The sequence below is a fragment of the Netta rufina genome, assembly GCF_964035555.1.
Source record: "Netta rufina genome assembly, chromosome: 3".
NCBI classification, from domain to species: Eukaryota; Metazoa; Chordata; class Aves; order Anseriformes; family Anatidae; genus Netta; species Netta rufina.
The window spans coordinates 21,293,353-21,308,932 of record NC_140125.1 but is presented as its reverse complement, the minus strand read 5'-3'; the positions used below and the strand labels follow the sequence as shown (position 1 = coordinate 21,308,932).

Below are 15,580 nucleotides of genomic sequence, written 5' to 3'. Positions count from 1 at the left end.
TATTCCATATCATCTTCTACATATTGCAGATAAATTTACAGATTAAAAATAAATACAGGTAATATTATTGAGGATCCAAATTATTTGCAAAATTGCATTGTTCTCCAGTCTGTAAATTTAAGGATATATCAATTGGTGTTTGTTAAAATGCACATCAGTAGCATGGCAGATAATTCTGTGAGTGGTGGTACACTGGCACATTCATACTGTGGGTATACACACACACTGCCAGCATTTGAACCAGAAGACTCACTTACCTAGAACATTTGTAACTTTTCCATTATCTAATTTTTATTTATTTATTTATTTTTAGCATTCATTTAGGTTGCTATATTTTCTTAATTTCTCTTGCCAAATTGAGTGGAGATATTTTTATCAGCAGTCCTGGCGATCGGGGGAGGTCCCAGTTGACTGGCGGCTAGCAAATGTGACGCCCATCTACAAGAAGGGCCGGAGGGCAGACCCGGGAAACTACAGGCCTGTCAGTTTGACCTCAGTGCCAGGGAAGCTCATGGAGCAGATCCTCCTGAGAGTCATCACGCAGCACTTGCAGGGGAAGCAGGCGATCAGGCCTAGTCAACATGGGTTTATGAAAGGCAGATCCTGCTTGACGAACCTGATCTCCTTCTATGACAAAGTGACGTGCTGGGTGGATGAGGGAAAGGCTGTGGATGTGGTCTACCTTGACTTCAGCAAGGCTTTTGACACCATCTCCCACAGCATTCTCCTCAAGAAACTCAAGAAACTGGCTGCTCTTGACTTGGACTGGCGCACACTTCGTTGGGTTAGAAACTGGCTGGATAGCCGGGCCCAAAGAGTCGTGGTGAATGGAGCCAAGTCCAGTTGGAGGCCAGTCACTAGTGGCGTCCCCCAGGGCTCGGTGCTGGGGCCGGTCCTCTTTAATATCTTCATCGATGATCTGGACGGGGGCATCGAGTGCACCCTCAGTAAGTTTGCAGATGACACCAAGCTATGCGCGTGTGTCGATCTGCTTGAGGGTAGGAAGGCTCTGCAGGAGGATCTGGATAGGCTGCACCGATGGGCTGAGGTCAACTGCATGAAGTTCAACAAGGCCAAGTGCCGGGTCCTGCACCTGGGGCGCAATAACCCCAAGCAGAGCTACAGGCTGGGAGAGGAATGGTTGGAGAGCTGCCAGGCAGAGAAGGACCTGGGAGTGATGGTGGATAGTCGGCTGAATATGAGCCAGCAATGTGCTCAGGTGGCCAAGAAGGCCAACAGCATCCTGGCTTGTATCAGGAACAGCGTGACCAGCAGGGCTAGGGAGGTGATCGTCCCCCTGTACTCAGCTCTGGTGAGGCCGCACCTTGAGTACTGTGTTCAGTTTTGGGCCCCTCGCTACAAGAAGGACATCGAGGTGCTTGAGCGGGTGCAGAGATGGGCGACGAAGCTGGTGAGGGGCCTGGAGAACAAGTCCTACAAGGAGCAGCTGAGGGAGCTGGGCTTGTTCAGCTTGGAGAAGAGGAGGCTCAGGGGCGACCTTATCGCTCTCTATAGGTACCTCAAGGGAGACTGTAGCGAGGTGGGGGTTGGTGTATTCTCCCACGTGCCTGGTGACAGGACGAGGGGGAATGGGCTTAAGTTGAGCCAGGGGAGTTTTAGGTTAGATGTTAGGAAGAATTTTTTTACTGAAAGGGTTGTGAGGCATTGGAACAGGCTGCCCAGGGAAGTGGTGGAGTCACCATCCCTGGAAGTCTTCAAAAGACGTTTAGATGTAGAGCTTGGGGATATGGTTTAGTGGGGACTGCTAGCGTTAGGTCAGAGGTTGGACTCGATGATCTTGAGGTCTCTTCCAACCTAGAAATTCTGTGTGAAATGGCAACAATCATTTGCAGAAACCACTTCCACTTGTGTGGAGTGCTGCTTTCTGGTTTTGAATACCTTATGTCATCCCTTTTCTTACACTGAATAAAAGATACAGTATATCAGAAATTAATTTTCAGCAGGCCTCAACTGGGCACTTCAGAAAAGGTGTCTACCCTTTCTTTTTTCTTTGTTCCTTCTTCATCTTCTGTGATGTTAGATCCCATCATTAAATTATTGGGCCAAAGAAGAGTTCATGAGGAAATCATTTTGTTCATCTCCTGTCCTCAAAGCTATATGCATTGTTTGAGGAAAGATGTTTGTTTTATCTGATGGAGAATTTCCAGTTTGAAATCTTTCTTGCAGCAGTTTGATCTCATTACCATATGTCCTTTTTAACCAGGACTCAGAGATTCTCTTTCTTTACTTTTTATTTTTGGTGAAGTTGACTATTACTATATGTCTATCACCTTGCTCTCTTCCATTCTTTAAACTACATAGGTTTAGACTTCATTCCCTGGCCTTTTCTCAACCAACAGTAACTTCATGTACTTTATTTAATTTCTTTGGGGACTTGCATGTTTTTAGAGCTAATGAACTTACAAAAGAAAATTGTTCTAGACTCTACCAGCTCCTTTATCTGCATCCTAAATTACTCTCCTTGCAACCAGCCACAATGGCAACATAGGACTAAGAGTTGTCTCTCATCTGTCATCTCAGAGCTCGTTTCACACTCTTTACCATCAGAGAAAATGATTATTCTCAAATGCACTATTTATTTCCTTTGTGTTTCTTTGATATAAGTAGCTTATCCATACTTTTCACCACATGTCAACAGGGGGAGTAGCCATTCTCAAAATAATATTGTTGCTACTGTTAGCTGGCCTTCACCATGTACTAGACAGATTTTTCTCACCCAGTTCAGCTGCTGAAATCTTGGAAATATCATGTTTGTTCCAGGAATGTGAATTTTTGTGTCTCAATATAAGCTCATCCTCTTGCTGCTGTGTCAAATTAGAGGGCTAATCAACAGTACTATCTGCTGGGAATAATTATATTCCTCTGCCATCTTACAGTTCAGTATGAAAAGTTATTAAGTCATAACCAATCATGAACATTGAAGGGTGGGTTTCCTGATTACAGAATCACAGAATATCCAAGTTGGAAGAGACCCACAAGGATCATCAAGTCCAACTCCTGGGTCTCCAAAAAAACACCAATAAATAAATAAATAAATAAATGAATAATCAGACCATGTGTCTGAGAGCATTATCCAAATGCTTCTTGAACTCCTTGACCTCCGCCCTCGGAAGCCTCTCCCAGTGCCCAGCCACTTCTGGGTGCAGAATCTTTCCCTAACACTCAGCCTGACCCTCCCCTGTCCCAGCTCCATGCCATTCCCTCAAGTCCTGTCACTGTCCCCAGAAAGCAGAGCTCAGCGCCTGCCCCTCCACTCCCTGTGAGGGAGCTGCAGTCCCCTCAGCCTTCTCTGCTCTGGGTTGAACAAACCAAGGGACCTCAGTTGCTCCTCATACGTCTTCCCCTCTAGGCCCTTCACCATCTTTGTTGCCCTCCTTTAGACACTCTAACAGTTTTATATTTTTCTTATACTGTGGTGCCCAAAACTGCATGCAGTACTCAAGGTGAAGCCTCACCAGTGCAGAGTAGACCAAGACAATCCCTTCCCTTGACTGGCTAGCAATGGCATTCTTGATGCACATTCCTCCCATCTGATGAGTTCCTTTGATTCATGTGCTAGATTTTCATCTCTGATTCTTGAAATGCACTTCAAATGACCATTGATGGAAAGGGTGAAGTCCTCCTGAATAATTATCTGTGGTTATTGCTCTGGTTGTGACATCATCTTAGTTATAGAAATTGTAGCTACCTAAGATCTGGTTCATTTCAAATATGAAGGAAAATGCTTATAAGTCAGCAGCCTTCAGTTCTTTGCAATTACACCATCAATGTTGAGAAGGAAACTTCAGTTTAGCTAAGGGTCTCATTGCCAGTACTCTGTGAGACTACCACCAGAGGTGAGAAGTGCCAGTGTTTCCACCAATGTGAAAGTTAGTGTACTTGCCTAACTCTCTGCCAGCAGATATCACTTGTAAAATAAGCTGCAAGACTTTGAAGATGATGTGAAATTCTCTCCAAAAAGAACAATATCAATTTCTAAAGTGGCTTCATGTAGGAAGCTGAAGATATTACATGAAGGTGGACAGAATCTTGTTCCCTCCCCTCTTGCCACATCTGTTCCCTCAAGTAAGGATAAGTGGCAGATCTGATAATTTCTCAAAGTTAACTACAGAGGTATTTCACTTTTCAGGTAACAAATGACCTATGGTAGTTGTTTAATTATGATTTCTGCCTGATTTTGCAACATCAATTCTTATGTTTTTTCCTCATGGTCTTTTTTTTTTTTTTTTTTTTAATTAATTTTGTGATATGACAGTTATTGGCTAGGCATCCTTTTAAATAATCTGATGAATAATTAGCTTTACTGGGCAGTTATAAATTCTATCCAATGTCTTTATTACAGGTATTATAACCATTAATCATTCAGCTAATTGCTTATTGGCATTCTTCTGTAGTTTTTAGAGTTTAGCAAAGTTCATGCTGAATAGTGTGGATAAACTTTGTCAAGCATGAGAGAAAAAAAGGCAGGTTACCTCTTAAATAAAAGTAAAGGATACAAGTCTGTAAAACATTTTTATAATGTTGATTTCAGTAAAATATAGCACTTAGGAAAGGCATCTCTTACACAAGTTTTTACTTGAGACCCATATCTCGATTAGAAATACTGAGGCTGTAGATGGGGGGAAAGCTCATGAAAAGGAGGGTGAGGTCTGATTTTGTTTTTCTTTACAGCAGTATTAATCAGGAATAAGTAAGCCCGTTCTGGGATTTCATAAGAGCATTGTCTTAAAGTTCACGTCTGCAGGCCATGGAGTAAAGTGTAAGTTGATTTTTCAGGCCTTGCTAAAATTGTACTTTGCAGCTTAGAACTGCAAATGGAGGAAAAATTGCAGTTAAAGTTTGCATACTCAATCCAGATAAAGATAAATTTTAGATTTTCAAACTAATTATTTTCAATTTTCTGAGTGTTATTATGCCTAACTAGTATAAGTAACATTAATGCTAAAAGCAAACAAGTATACAAAGTGACCTCTCCTCAGAATGAAATTACTATTAAAGCAGATCTATAACACAGGATAGATCATGAAGAGAGAACAAGATATTTTTGTACTCTGTTTATGTCATGCTTCTGAAAGGAAAATTTCAAGAACATTAGGTGTAAACAGGTGTAAACTGGGAAGTTTAAGGAGACTTTAAACTAGAGCTTTATGTCTCTTTAGTTGTTTTTTTCCCAGAGTGCTTACCATACTTTCTGAGCCCCAGATTGGGGCAAGCAAGAAGGCCACTATGGACCTTCCACACTGTATATTCCAAAATGTATTGATTTATGTTGAATGGGACATATAACGGAAAGTTAAACTAGGTCTATGTTGTCCCTGGTAGATATATAATTAGATGGAACAATATCTGTAACTGAAAATATGTATCAGTGAAATTATAAAATTAAAAATGAAATTCAATAATACTGTATACATATATTAGTAATTGAGTAGGTGGAAAACAATTTGGTGAAATATATGCGTTAAATGAAAAATAAAAATTACTCAGTGTATTCAATACGTAGTGAGTAGGAAAGATGGCTGGAAAAAAGAGGGTTAAAAAACAAACCAGAGTAAACTTCAATGAACTTGTGAAGATAAGAAACAGAAAAAAAGCAATCTTGCCAACAGATAAAGGTTTATAACTAGCATGCCCTTCTAGTGATGACATATGGCCCAGCATCATGGTCTGCCTTTCGGTTAAATGAAGAAAAAAAATCCCCAAAAAACAACAAAACGTACGGCCGTGTTGAGAATTATGGAGAATGCAATGACTAGAATTATTTGGACTGCACAAACAACTGGATAACAGGCATACCTGAGAAAATCAGGAGAAACAAATGTCAACGTGCAGAACATATTGCCATAAAAAGTGCTGTAATGAGATGATCTCAGTATGGGCACCCAAAATAGAAAATGAATCAGGAGTATCTAAACAACCAATGCAATGAGATAAAGAAATGGTGTTTGTGAATTGAACCTGGAAAAGAGGGAGAGTAGCCATGACTGAGCAAGGCATTCATCTAAAGGCAGTCTGACTGAAACTGTTCCCTGCTGTTATGGTACAAACTGCAGAGAGTTTATTTTCATTCCTTTGTAGTTAAATGCGTTCTGTTATCATTTGCATACACGTGTATGAAAAATATTTAGATAAGATGCATCAGCTCTCCTAAATATTTCTTACATGCAGATGTAGGGAATTGTAGAGTTACATTTGCATACTTCCAAAATCTTCTAGATGCCCGTCTGAAGATATTGTGGATACAGAATGGCCAATATATGTCTGATCATTGTTAAATGTTGTGTCACGTTACCAAAGTTGCAGTGAGATGACACCACACTGATGGATATCAAAACGAGCTCTTCTGACTTTTCTTCATCTTATTAAAAATTAATAATGCTGACATTTTTTAGAAGTAGATAGTTTATTGTCCTAATAGTTCACTTTTAACAATCCTTCCTAAAGTCTTCTGCTTTTAGATAATTTAAGTTACAGGTATAGTTTTATGGTAGGCATAATGAATATTTCTCAGAAAAGTAGGCTGTTAACATGAAGTAAACATTTAAGTGCAATCATTTAATATAACGCTTGCTGCCCTAACATAAATACTTACAAAGCTGACTACTGCTGTATATGTTATTTAAGATGAAGAAATTGAAGCAAGAAGTTAAAACACTTTTCAAAGACTGTTTAGCATATTAGCTGCAGAGCAGGGATCAGGTCTTTCCTGACTCATCTGCATGTAACTGAATGACTAGAATACAATATATTATCTTCAGAATGAAACAGTCCAGTTTTTATTATTTTGTGGGGTTGTTTATTAATTAATATTTTGATTAAAACTGACATCTGATTAAATATCTTACTCTGCTTTTTTAATCTCTTCATAGACAAAGTGTGACTTTCTGCCCTGCTAAGTGAGGATTTACTGGGCTAGATGTTGATTCAGTAGGTTGCAAGTGGAGTGGTTGCCCCCTGAGGGTCATATTAAAGCTTGAGGGGAGCTTTTTGAGCAACATTGCATCTTAAAGACAATATATCAAGCTGATAGATACATGGCTCTTCTGTTGAGAAATTTTCAGTAGAATTATTGCTGGTTGCCAGTTATTACTTGGGTAGTAAGGAGTCTCTTGGGAATACAAATCGGATAAAAAGGGTTAAGCTGAGGGAAATGTTACACTGAAGACCTTGGTGAGGAGGATTGTTTGCAATAGTCAAAGGATGTTTTGTGTGCAATTTAGAATTACCTTTTTCTTTGGAGAAGTGCTCTGTAGTTTTAATGATCAAGATGTGATTAGTGTTACAAAGCACCTTTTTCATTATGACTCAGCAGAGACTCCAGAACATCTTTGTTGTACAGTCCTGTCCCATTCCTTTTGGAAGAGCAGATTAAGGACATTCTCTGCAACCTATGGAAAATTTTTTCAATGAAATAAAGTTGCAAAATATTCACATGTGTTTGTTTGATAGTAGTGAGGTAGGCCTGTTTTACAGGTCAGTTGACTTTCACAGAAGAGATTTGTCTAAATTTCCCACACTTCCCTCTGTTGGGTTTTTGTTGGTAGAAGAGATTTGAACATTTAGCTGAGATTACCTACACCATTAAAATAACATCTGCACTGTGAATTGTTATTGACATTTAGACAGCTACATCTTTGTTTTTTGATGAACATTCCTGTATCACTATAATAACCACCACTATACATACATAAAGATTAATCAGAGCTTTTACTTTGTGGATCTCGGGGAGCTTTACAAAGAAGGATAAGTATTATTATCTCAATTTAACAGATTGAGAAATGAAAGACAAAGGTGAAGTGATGTGTTCTTACAGATCTGGAAATAAATTTAACGCTTTGCTTCCTCAGTGAGTTGCTTGTACTGGCTCCTCAATAACAATGTGAACTTTATCTTACTGGCCAAATTACAGCTCAGCTAATTAGATTAATTGTTAGATGTAGCTTTTCTGCTGTGTAGAACGTCTGTGTGCACTTAAACAAAAGGTGCATATTAAGCTACAGACAGTTCAGTTTTAAATGAGGTAGTACCCTGCTTTGAAGGGATATTGAGTCTTTCTTTTAGTGTCAGCTTGTGAAAACACTTTAAAATCCTCTAACAAAAGTTATTATATTGATTGTGCCATCTTTGTTGTTGCTGAGCTTGCCTGCTAACAACTTTAGTAAGCACTTTATAAGGAAATGACAAAATAATTCATGATTATCTGTGAGTACTGTACTTTATATCCTGTAAATCCCGCATTGCACAACTCAACTTCAACATTAGTTATGTTGCTGCTAAACAGAGCAATGTTAAGTGAGGTAAATATATGTTCTCCATTTTACTCTGAGTGTAATTTAATTCACATAGAGAGGCATTTGGTGTGCAGATGTTTGGTTTTGATGGCTCAGCTGGAGGGATGTCAGTGGCTGTTCATGTTAAATCGGCCATTTTTTTTCCTTCAGAGTTGAGGTGCTCTCAGGCTCTTGATTGGCCTTGAATGTATTTGCAAGGGATTTGCAGGCCATGAATTACTTTAGATTCAGACATCTCCTGGATTTAGAAACAGTAAGGTTTCAAGTTTATTTGGAATTCACCAGTCTCATTGCCTAGGTCTATATAGCGATAACAGGAGGGAGTATCCAAATGTGGCCAGGCTGGCTAAAGCCCCATAATTTTATTTCACCTTTTTCATGGTAACAGAGAAAAAGGGAACTTTTTATCTTATGTGAACTGGAGGACCTTAAACTTAAGGGAAAGGAAATCAATTTACAGATTGCAGCAAGCCATGTCTTGTACCTTTCTGTACAATTTGGAGCTGGAGCTGAAGAATTTTGAAGTTCCCCAGTCATAAATATGCATAATCAAAGTCAACCTTTTAGGTGCTAGTTCGCATATTACATAGTTCACACACATAGTATGCCTATGTCAGTATAAATTCAAAAATGTGGTATATGACTGGTGACATTTTTTCAGAGTTGATGATATTCTTTCACCTGTTCTAGGGAGAGAAGGATATGGGCAGTGTTTCCAGTGTTTCACAGGCTGTAACTTCCCTCGTAGTAACCACCTCATATTTGGGTAGTAAATGAAGATCATAAAACTTACTGTAAAATACCGTTCATTCATCTTACAACTTTCGCCTTGAGGCTTACAACTACACCTTAAATTACAGATCTGTGAGACTGTTTTTATAATAGAGAGAAACAAGAAATAACGGCAACAAGAATTTCTGTTGGAATGACTAAAGAAAAATGCAAATTGTAACTACTGGACTATGAAACGCAAAACTATTACACAAGTTTAAATGACAAAGGCAGTGACTTTCCAGTGTTTTAACTTGTTGGAAAAGAGCTACAGAGCTACAGACATGCACTGTATATAAAAGTTCCAGATGTGTTTATGTACAGAAAGTTTCTCCAACAGATTGTTTTCTTTTTAAAGAAAAACATGCAAAGCCTTAAACTCCGGGGTGCAAGTTGGCATAGTTCTTTTTACTGCATACATTTTTTTATAAAAAATAAATTTGCAGCAGTTAAAGGTCATTCATAGCATTACTAGTGACATATTTTGATCTGCAGTTCATATAAACTACAAGATATAAATCTGCAACTTCATATAAACTGATTTCCTTAACAAAATTGTAGACTGAGACTTCAGTGAATCTATTTTGATTTCTACCTGAAGACTTTTTTTTTTTTATTAAAATTTCTTCTGTTTTCTTTTTGAATTTTTATAAATTTATAAGAGTATGAAGGTACTTGAATGATATAAGATCTGATCATTGTTAGTCTTGCTGAGTACAATTTCTGTGAGCATATCTTTAAGTTCTAGGGGTGGCAGAACTGGGCACAAGGAGAAGCAGATAATATATGAACAGGTGGTAGAGAATATGTTGCTTATGAATTCCTTTTGGTGTTTGGATGTTTGCTTTTAGCAAAATGATATTCATGTAACTGCTTTGGAAAGAAGAATATAAAGAAATATCATAGTTTAGTAGTGAAAATGTTAAACTAAATGGACCATGTTAACATTGCTGTTGATCCTGAGGAACAGTTTTTCCAGTATATGGAGCGTTTTGTTTCCACCCAGCATATGTTGTCCATGGTTTTCTCTGCTCTAATTCATCCATGCTTTTCGACAGCTCCAGATGGTGTTATGCCTCCAAGGCTTTCATCTGCCACTCCGACCAGTCTTCAGGTTGTCTGGTCTACACCAGTTCGCAACAACGCCCCAGGCGCACCCAGCTACCGACTCCAGATGCGGCGGAGGAATTCTGCTGGTGACATTCTAGAGTACGCAGACCACTGCAAGGCCACCGTGAGCTGCTGAGGAAGAAAAGTCCTATTATCTCAAATATGGCTCACCTTTAGGGTGGCAAATTTTAGGGTGGCATAATATTTGTTTGCAAGTCTTGTCATGTTTTAGTCTTGCTTTTGGTGGTGGGATGTTTAAAGCTGTAAGTCACGCTACTTTTCTTCGCAGGTTGCTTTCCAGCCCAACTGCTTCCTTACAACACAGTGTCAGAGATCTTCAGCCGTACACTGAGTATGAGATGAGAGTGGTTGCCTCCAATGGTTATGGTAATGCTTATAGTGACTGGACTTCAATGACTACAGCAGAGGACAGTAAGCAGTCCACTCTTATTTAACTCCATTTAGCAAAAAGTAGAAACAATAGTTCAGCTGCTGTTGTGCATAACTTATTTGGTTATCTTGCTTTCCCAGTTAAATAGAAATAATGTATTTCCTTTCTGAACAATAGTTTCTAATAGTAACTCCTAAGTGATCAACTATCTGTTATCTTAGCGTTTCATAAGCGTGAATATTTAAATACATATTTGGGGAAATAGTATCTTTTTTTTTTTTTTTTTTTAATAACATCCCTCTGTGCATATGTGTTCATATATGGCTAGCTTAAGATACACCTAAGTACAGCCTTTTAAGTGGCATTCCTTTATATTCAGGGACTTGATTCTGATTTCAGTGATATCAGAGAAAATAAGTTGAAGTTAATAGTATATGACTGTTGTCTTATCTATGTTTAAAGAATACTTAAACTATACCACAGCTGAACAGAACTTTTCCACTTATCTTTGTTAATTCAAAGTGGTGATCTACTGGTCTGAAATTGAGTTTATCATTGCCAGTCCCATCCATCACTTTCCTTGTTAATAGTTCTATGTTTTGCATACTCACTCCACATCATTTGTTCAATAGTCCCTTGATTTAACAAAGAGGTGTCAGTGTATTAGTATAGTCACTTCAGTTTTTAGGGTAAGATTTTGCATGATAGAGCATGTGAGCAAAAATAGATGACAAAACTTGAGTTTACTGTTACTACATACACAAAATACATAATTTTCAACTTTTTTTTTTTTTAAAGAAACAACTATTAGTTTTCTCATACACTGCTGTAGAATATCTAATAGCCTACCTTTTTTTTTGTAAGAAAAGTTGTTTCAGAAAAAAAAAAAAAAATCTTTGCTTTTTTAAAATCGGTTACTGTTGACCCCATTGTAGCAGGTTTTAGAGAAATTTAGTATTTACTAAAGAGATTTTTTCCTGTTATGTCTTGTTGGATAAGAAAGCAAGACATTCTGAGCACGGAAAGGGTTGCCATGGGGTTGATGATACAAAACTAAAATCCTGACTGACTGGCTTCATTACTATCTTACCTTCACTGCCTTCACACCAAAGTGCCTTGGGTTGTTACTGTTTTACACTGATATAACATCTGTATTTGGGACTGTAAATTTAACCTGATGCTCATAAGCAATTGTTGCAGCAAAGTGCTTGTGACACAACTTGGTTTTAGTCCTTCCTCTAAATGGATAGCTATATATTTTGAGAAAACACCCTGAAAGAAAACGTGTTTCCACAAATGGCAAACAATTTTCTTTGAAGCTGAACAAATGATTCACAACAGAACTTTATTTGATAAACCCATTTAAGCTCAAAACATGTAAATATTTCTATAAGCATATTACCTTTAAGTAATTACCTAATAAAAGTAAGTTGTGAACTTTGTCTTTACGCACTGAAGATGTGTTACCTACATTTGAAAATCTTTGTTGAGATTCAGTTCCTGGATTGTACTTGTATATTACCAAAAGTGAGTATAATATTAAACTTGTCTTCTATGACTATTTCATTCATATTGTATTGATTATTTAGCTATGGTCAGATAGTTCACATAGTGTTGTTTCTTTCTTAGGTAGGAGGAACACAGAAAGGCATCGCTTTAAAAGGCATCACTTGTTAGTATATGTAAAAATTATTATTTTTTTGCAAAGCAGTAGATGTAGAATTTTAAAATTTTATTTTTTGAGAGTTAGGTATAGGACAGACGGCCTACACAAAGCATGCATTCCTATACAGTCATAGAATCATAGAATCATTGAATAGCCCGAGTTGGAAGGAACCCACAATGATCATTGGGTCCAACTCCTGACTCCACACAGGTCTATGCAAAAATTCAGACCATATGACTAAGAGCATAGTCCAAATGCACCTTAAACTCCAACAGGCATGGTGCCGTGACTATGTCCCTGGGGAGCCTGTTCCAGTAGGCAAACAACCTCTCAGTGAAGAACCTTTTCCTGATATCCAGCCTGAATGTTCCCTCTTGCAGCTTGACTCCATTCCCTATCACTGATCACTAAAGATTGGCACCTGCCCCTCCACTCCCCCTCATGAGAAAACAGTCCTTCTGGAACATATATGTAGAAGCTAGCTGCTGTATACAACTTGGATAACATTTGTGCACAAGCATGATGTACTACCCTCTGCAAAACCCAACTGTAAAAATGCCTGAAGTTAGTATGGAAGGCAGATGTTGCAAAAGGAATTTAAGAATAAGAAAAATATTTATATACTGTGTTTATGAAATTCAAATATTTTAAGATTACCAATCTACTTTGCTCTTCAGCTATGATGCTGTATCTTGTTCCCTAGCTTAAAACAAACAAACAAAACAAACAAATGAAAACCACCATGTTCTGTGGTTCCATTACAAACTCTGTGTCTCCAAGGAGAAAATGATTTTTCTTAAAATGTCGTGTTCCCTTTGTATTAATACTGCTAGAGAATACATGTTGATATGTCTCTAATATTCAACAAACCTTGTAATTACTTTCATTGTTGACAAAAAAAAACCTTTCATTGTTGATAAAAGTCTCTGGTTTTGGTATCATTGTGGAGGGCTGCCATCTGTAAAAGGATGTTCAACTCAGCTGCTTAAGACTGAATGATTGTCATTGGATATAAGCAGTATTTCTGTCAAGGCTTCAATATGTTTCTTATAAAACTGCTTATACTGACAGTTTGTTGCAGAACTACACTTAATTCCTGGCCCAGCTAACCAGGGGCCTTTGACTTTGACTTTTTAAAGTACAACTTGACAGTAGAAATTTCTGTATCTCTTATTCTGGTGAAATATATGTGTATACCCATGTTCTTATCAAATTTTACATAGTGAATGCATATCTTTTTTCTTTCACTAAAGCATAAAATATCTGTAGGAATAAAATGTATGCATGTATGTGTGTTTATGTGCACACAAACCTGATGGCAGTAATGTAAATCATCTTATCCATTTTTAAAGACAGTAGAGTTATTAATACAAGCTGATGATTTCACAATATGTAGCAAATTGCATATTATATTTAATGTATGAAAAATATTTAGTAAACTATCAGGATGTTAGGAATGATTAAAAAAAAATTAGCAAAAGCTGACATAAAAACCTGTTGTATCTGGTAATAAATTATCTTATTGTAATGTTTAGTGGGCTTGGGGTGCTATTGATTAAAGGAAAAATGTTGTAAATAATTTTCACATATTTCCATTTACATGAGTGTGGAACTATTAACTGATTCCATGAAATTTTTAAAGTCTAACCTGCCAGTGCCAGATGAGAATAATGTATATATCCTATTAATATTTTAAAACCTGCTAAGCATGTATTGATAAAAAATGTTTGTTACAGTGATCTTGGTCAGTATAGCATCAGAATATTTACTGCCAGACAAATAGAAACAGTCGTTGAAGTTTCTGGATTAGATCTTCCTTTCAGTAACTTGAGTGTAAATTTAAGATAACACCCTGGAAATCAATGATCAATGTAATCCCCACTGAACTGAGAGGTCAGTAAGTACCATTGAGCTGAGAGCAGAATTTCATGCATTGCATTCAGAAATAAAATTAATTTTTCTAGATATATAAGCAGATGTCAATTAGGTTTTACCTTTCGTCATGGTAAGTCTTCAAACTATCTGGGAAGGAAAGTGAAAAAGAATTGGTTATTGTTATGGTTGGCAAAATTGTACTGGCTGATAGCAATCCACCAGAAGTAATATTTGATCACAGGGATAGTTCAGAAATGAGAAAGGTGCTTTTCATAGCATTTAGGAAGATACATCTTGATTTGTACAAATTTGAAGCTATAAAAAGTACTACTTAGAGAAAATCTGCCTATTCTTTTATTTGGAATGTCCTAAAACCTGTTTGGAGTCCAGTGAGGTATGTACAGGAGGACATCTCAGTCATCAGCATGTTCTCTTTCAGACACCTGTATCTTGGATTAGCATATTTTTCCAGTATGGAGAATTCTCACGGAAGCTGTTTTATAAGTGCCTGGTTTGCATTAGTTGAGTAAGAAATTTTTGTGAGTTGCCTATCGGGGAGTCCATGTTTTTTTCTTAGATAGAAATTGCAAATCCACCGCTTTTCTGTGTTAAGCAAGTGATAGTCCAGTCCAATGTTTGTTCACAGTACGAACACATAGTACAAAGTGAGGGTTTGAGATCTTTACGTATGGAAGCTACTAGAGGAACAAGAAACAATATAAGAAGGACAATCCTGCAATTTATCATTCACTCATCAGTGTGTATTTGCTGATGAAGCAGGAGAGTGTTATTTCTGTCATGTAGTGTGTTCCTCTGGCATGCTTACCCCAAAGCTTTGGTTCCAGGGCAAGGAGGCCCATTGTCTTAAAATTTTTTTAAGTAGACAGTAGAGAGAGGCAGGTGCCTCCAGAGGGGAACTCAGGACAAGAGTGTTAGGTGCTACTGTGCTCCTTAGCTTTTGGAAGCGCTTGCTTTCTCTGATGCTTACCCTGGGTGTTTGAAAAGACTAGTCTCCCAGTCTAAAAATAGGTCTAAATTTAGACTAGTCTTCCAGTCTAAAATTAGTATAAATTAACTCCATATAATTTAGGCATATAAACTAATCCATAGTTAGTTGATGTGAATGTGCCCACCTGTGTTCAAGGATAAATGAAGTGGAAGCAAGAGAAGACAATGAATAAGAAAAATGATACAGGGAAGAGAAAATCATGAGCAATACATGACAGGGCGAACAGCAAAAGGAGAGTACAATTAAGCTGAAGTAATACGGTGGCAAATATGATATGACAAAAAGTACAATCTGCTCATGCACACCTATAAGTTAAGAATTAGAAGTATTTTCTTAACTGCCTGACTGAGGTACTAGAACCAACACACAGTTGGAATAGAAGTGTGGAAAAATGTGAATATTTTGAAGAGAACTCTCAATATATATCTGATGGGATTTCTATCAAT

The 15,580-nt window shown here is 37.6% G+C and overlaps 1 protein-coding gene across 1 annotated transcript in view; it reads left to right on the top strand.

Annotated features, from left to right (window-relative positions):
• USH2A (usherin) overlaps positions 1–15,580 on the top strand; it is a gene marked incomplete at its 3' end in the record, with an annotated part of 393,893 nt that overhangs the window by 249,257 nt on the left and 129,056 nt on the right. Inside the window, exons 38-39 of the mRNA XM_084283630.1 lie at positions 10,142–10,292; positions 10,483–10,625. Coding sequence (XP_084139756.1) covers positions 10,142–10,292; positions 10,483–10,625 — 294 coding nt within the window. The remainder of the gene's footprint in view (positions 1–10,141; positions 10,293–10,482; positions 10,626–15,580) is intronic.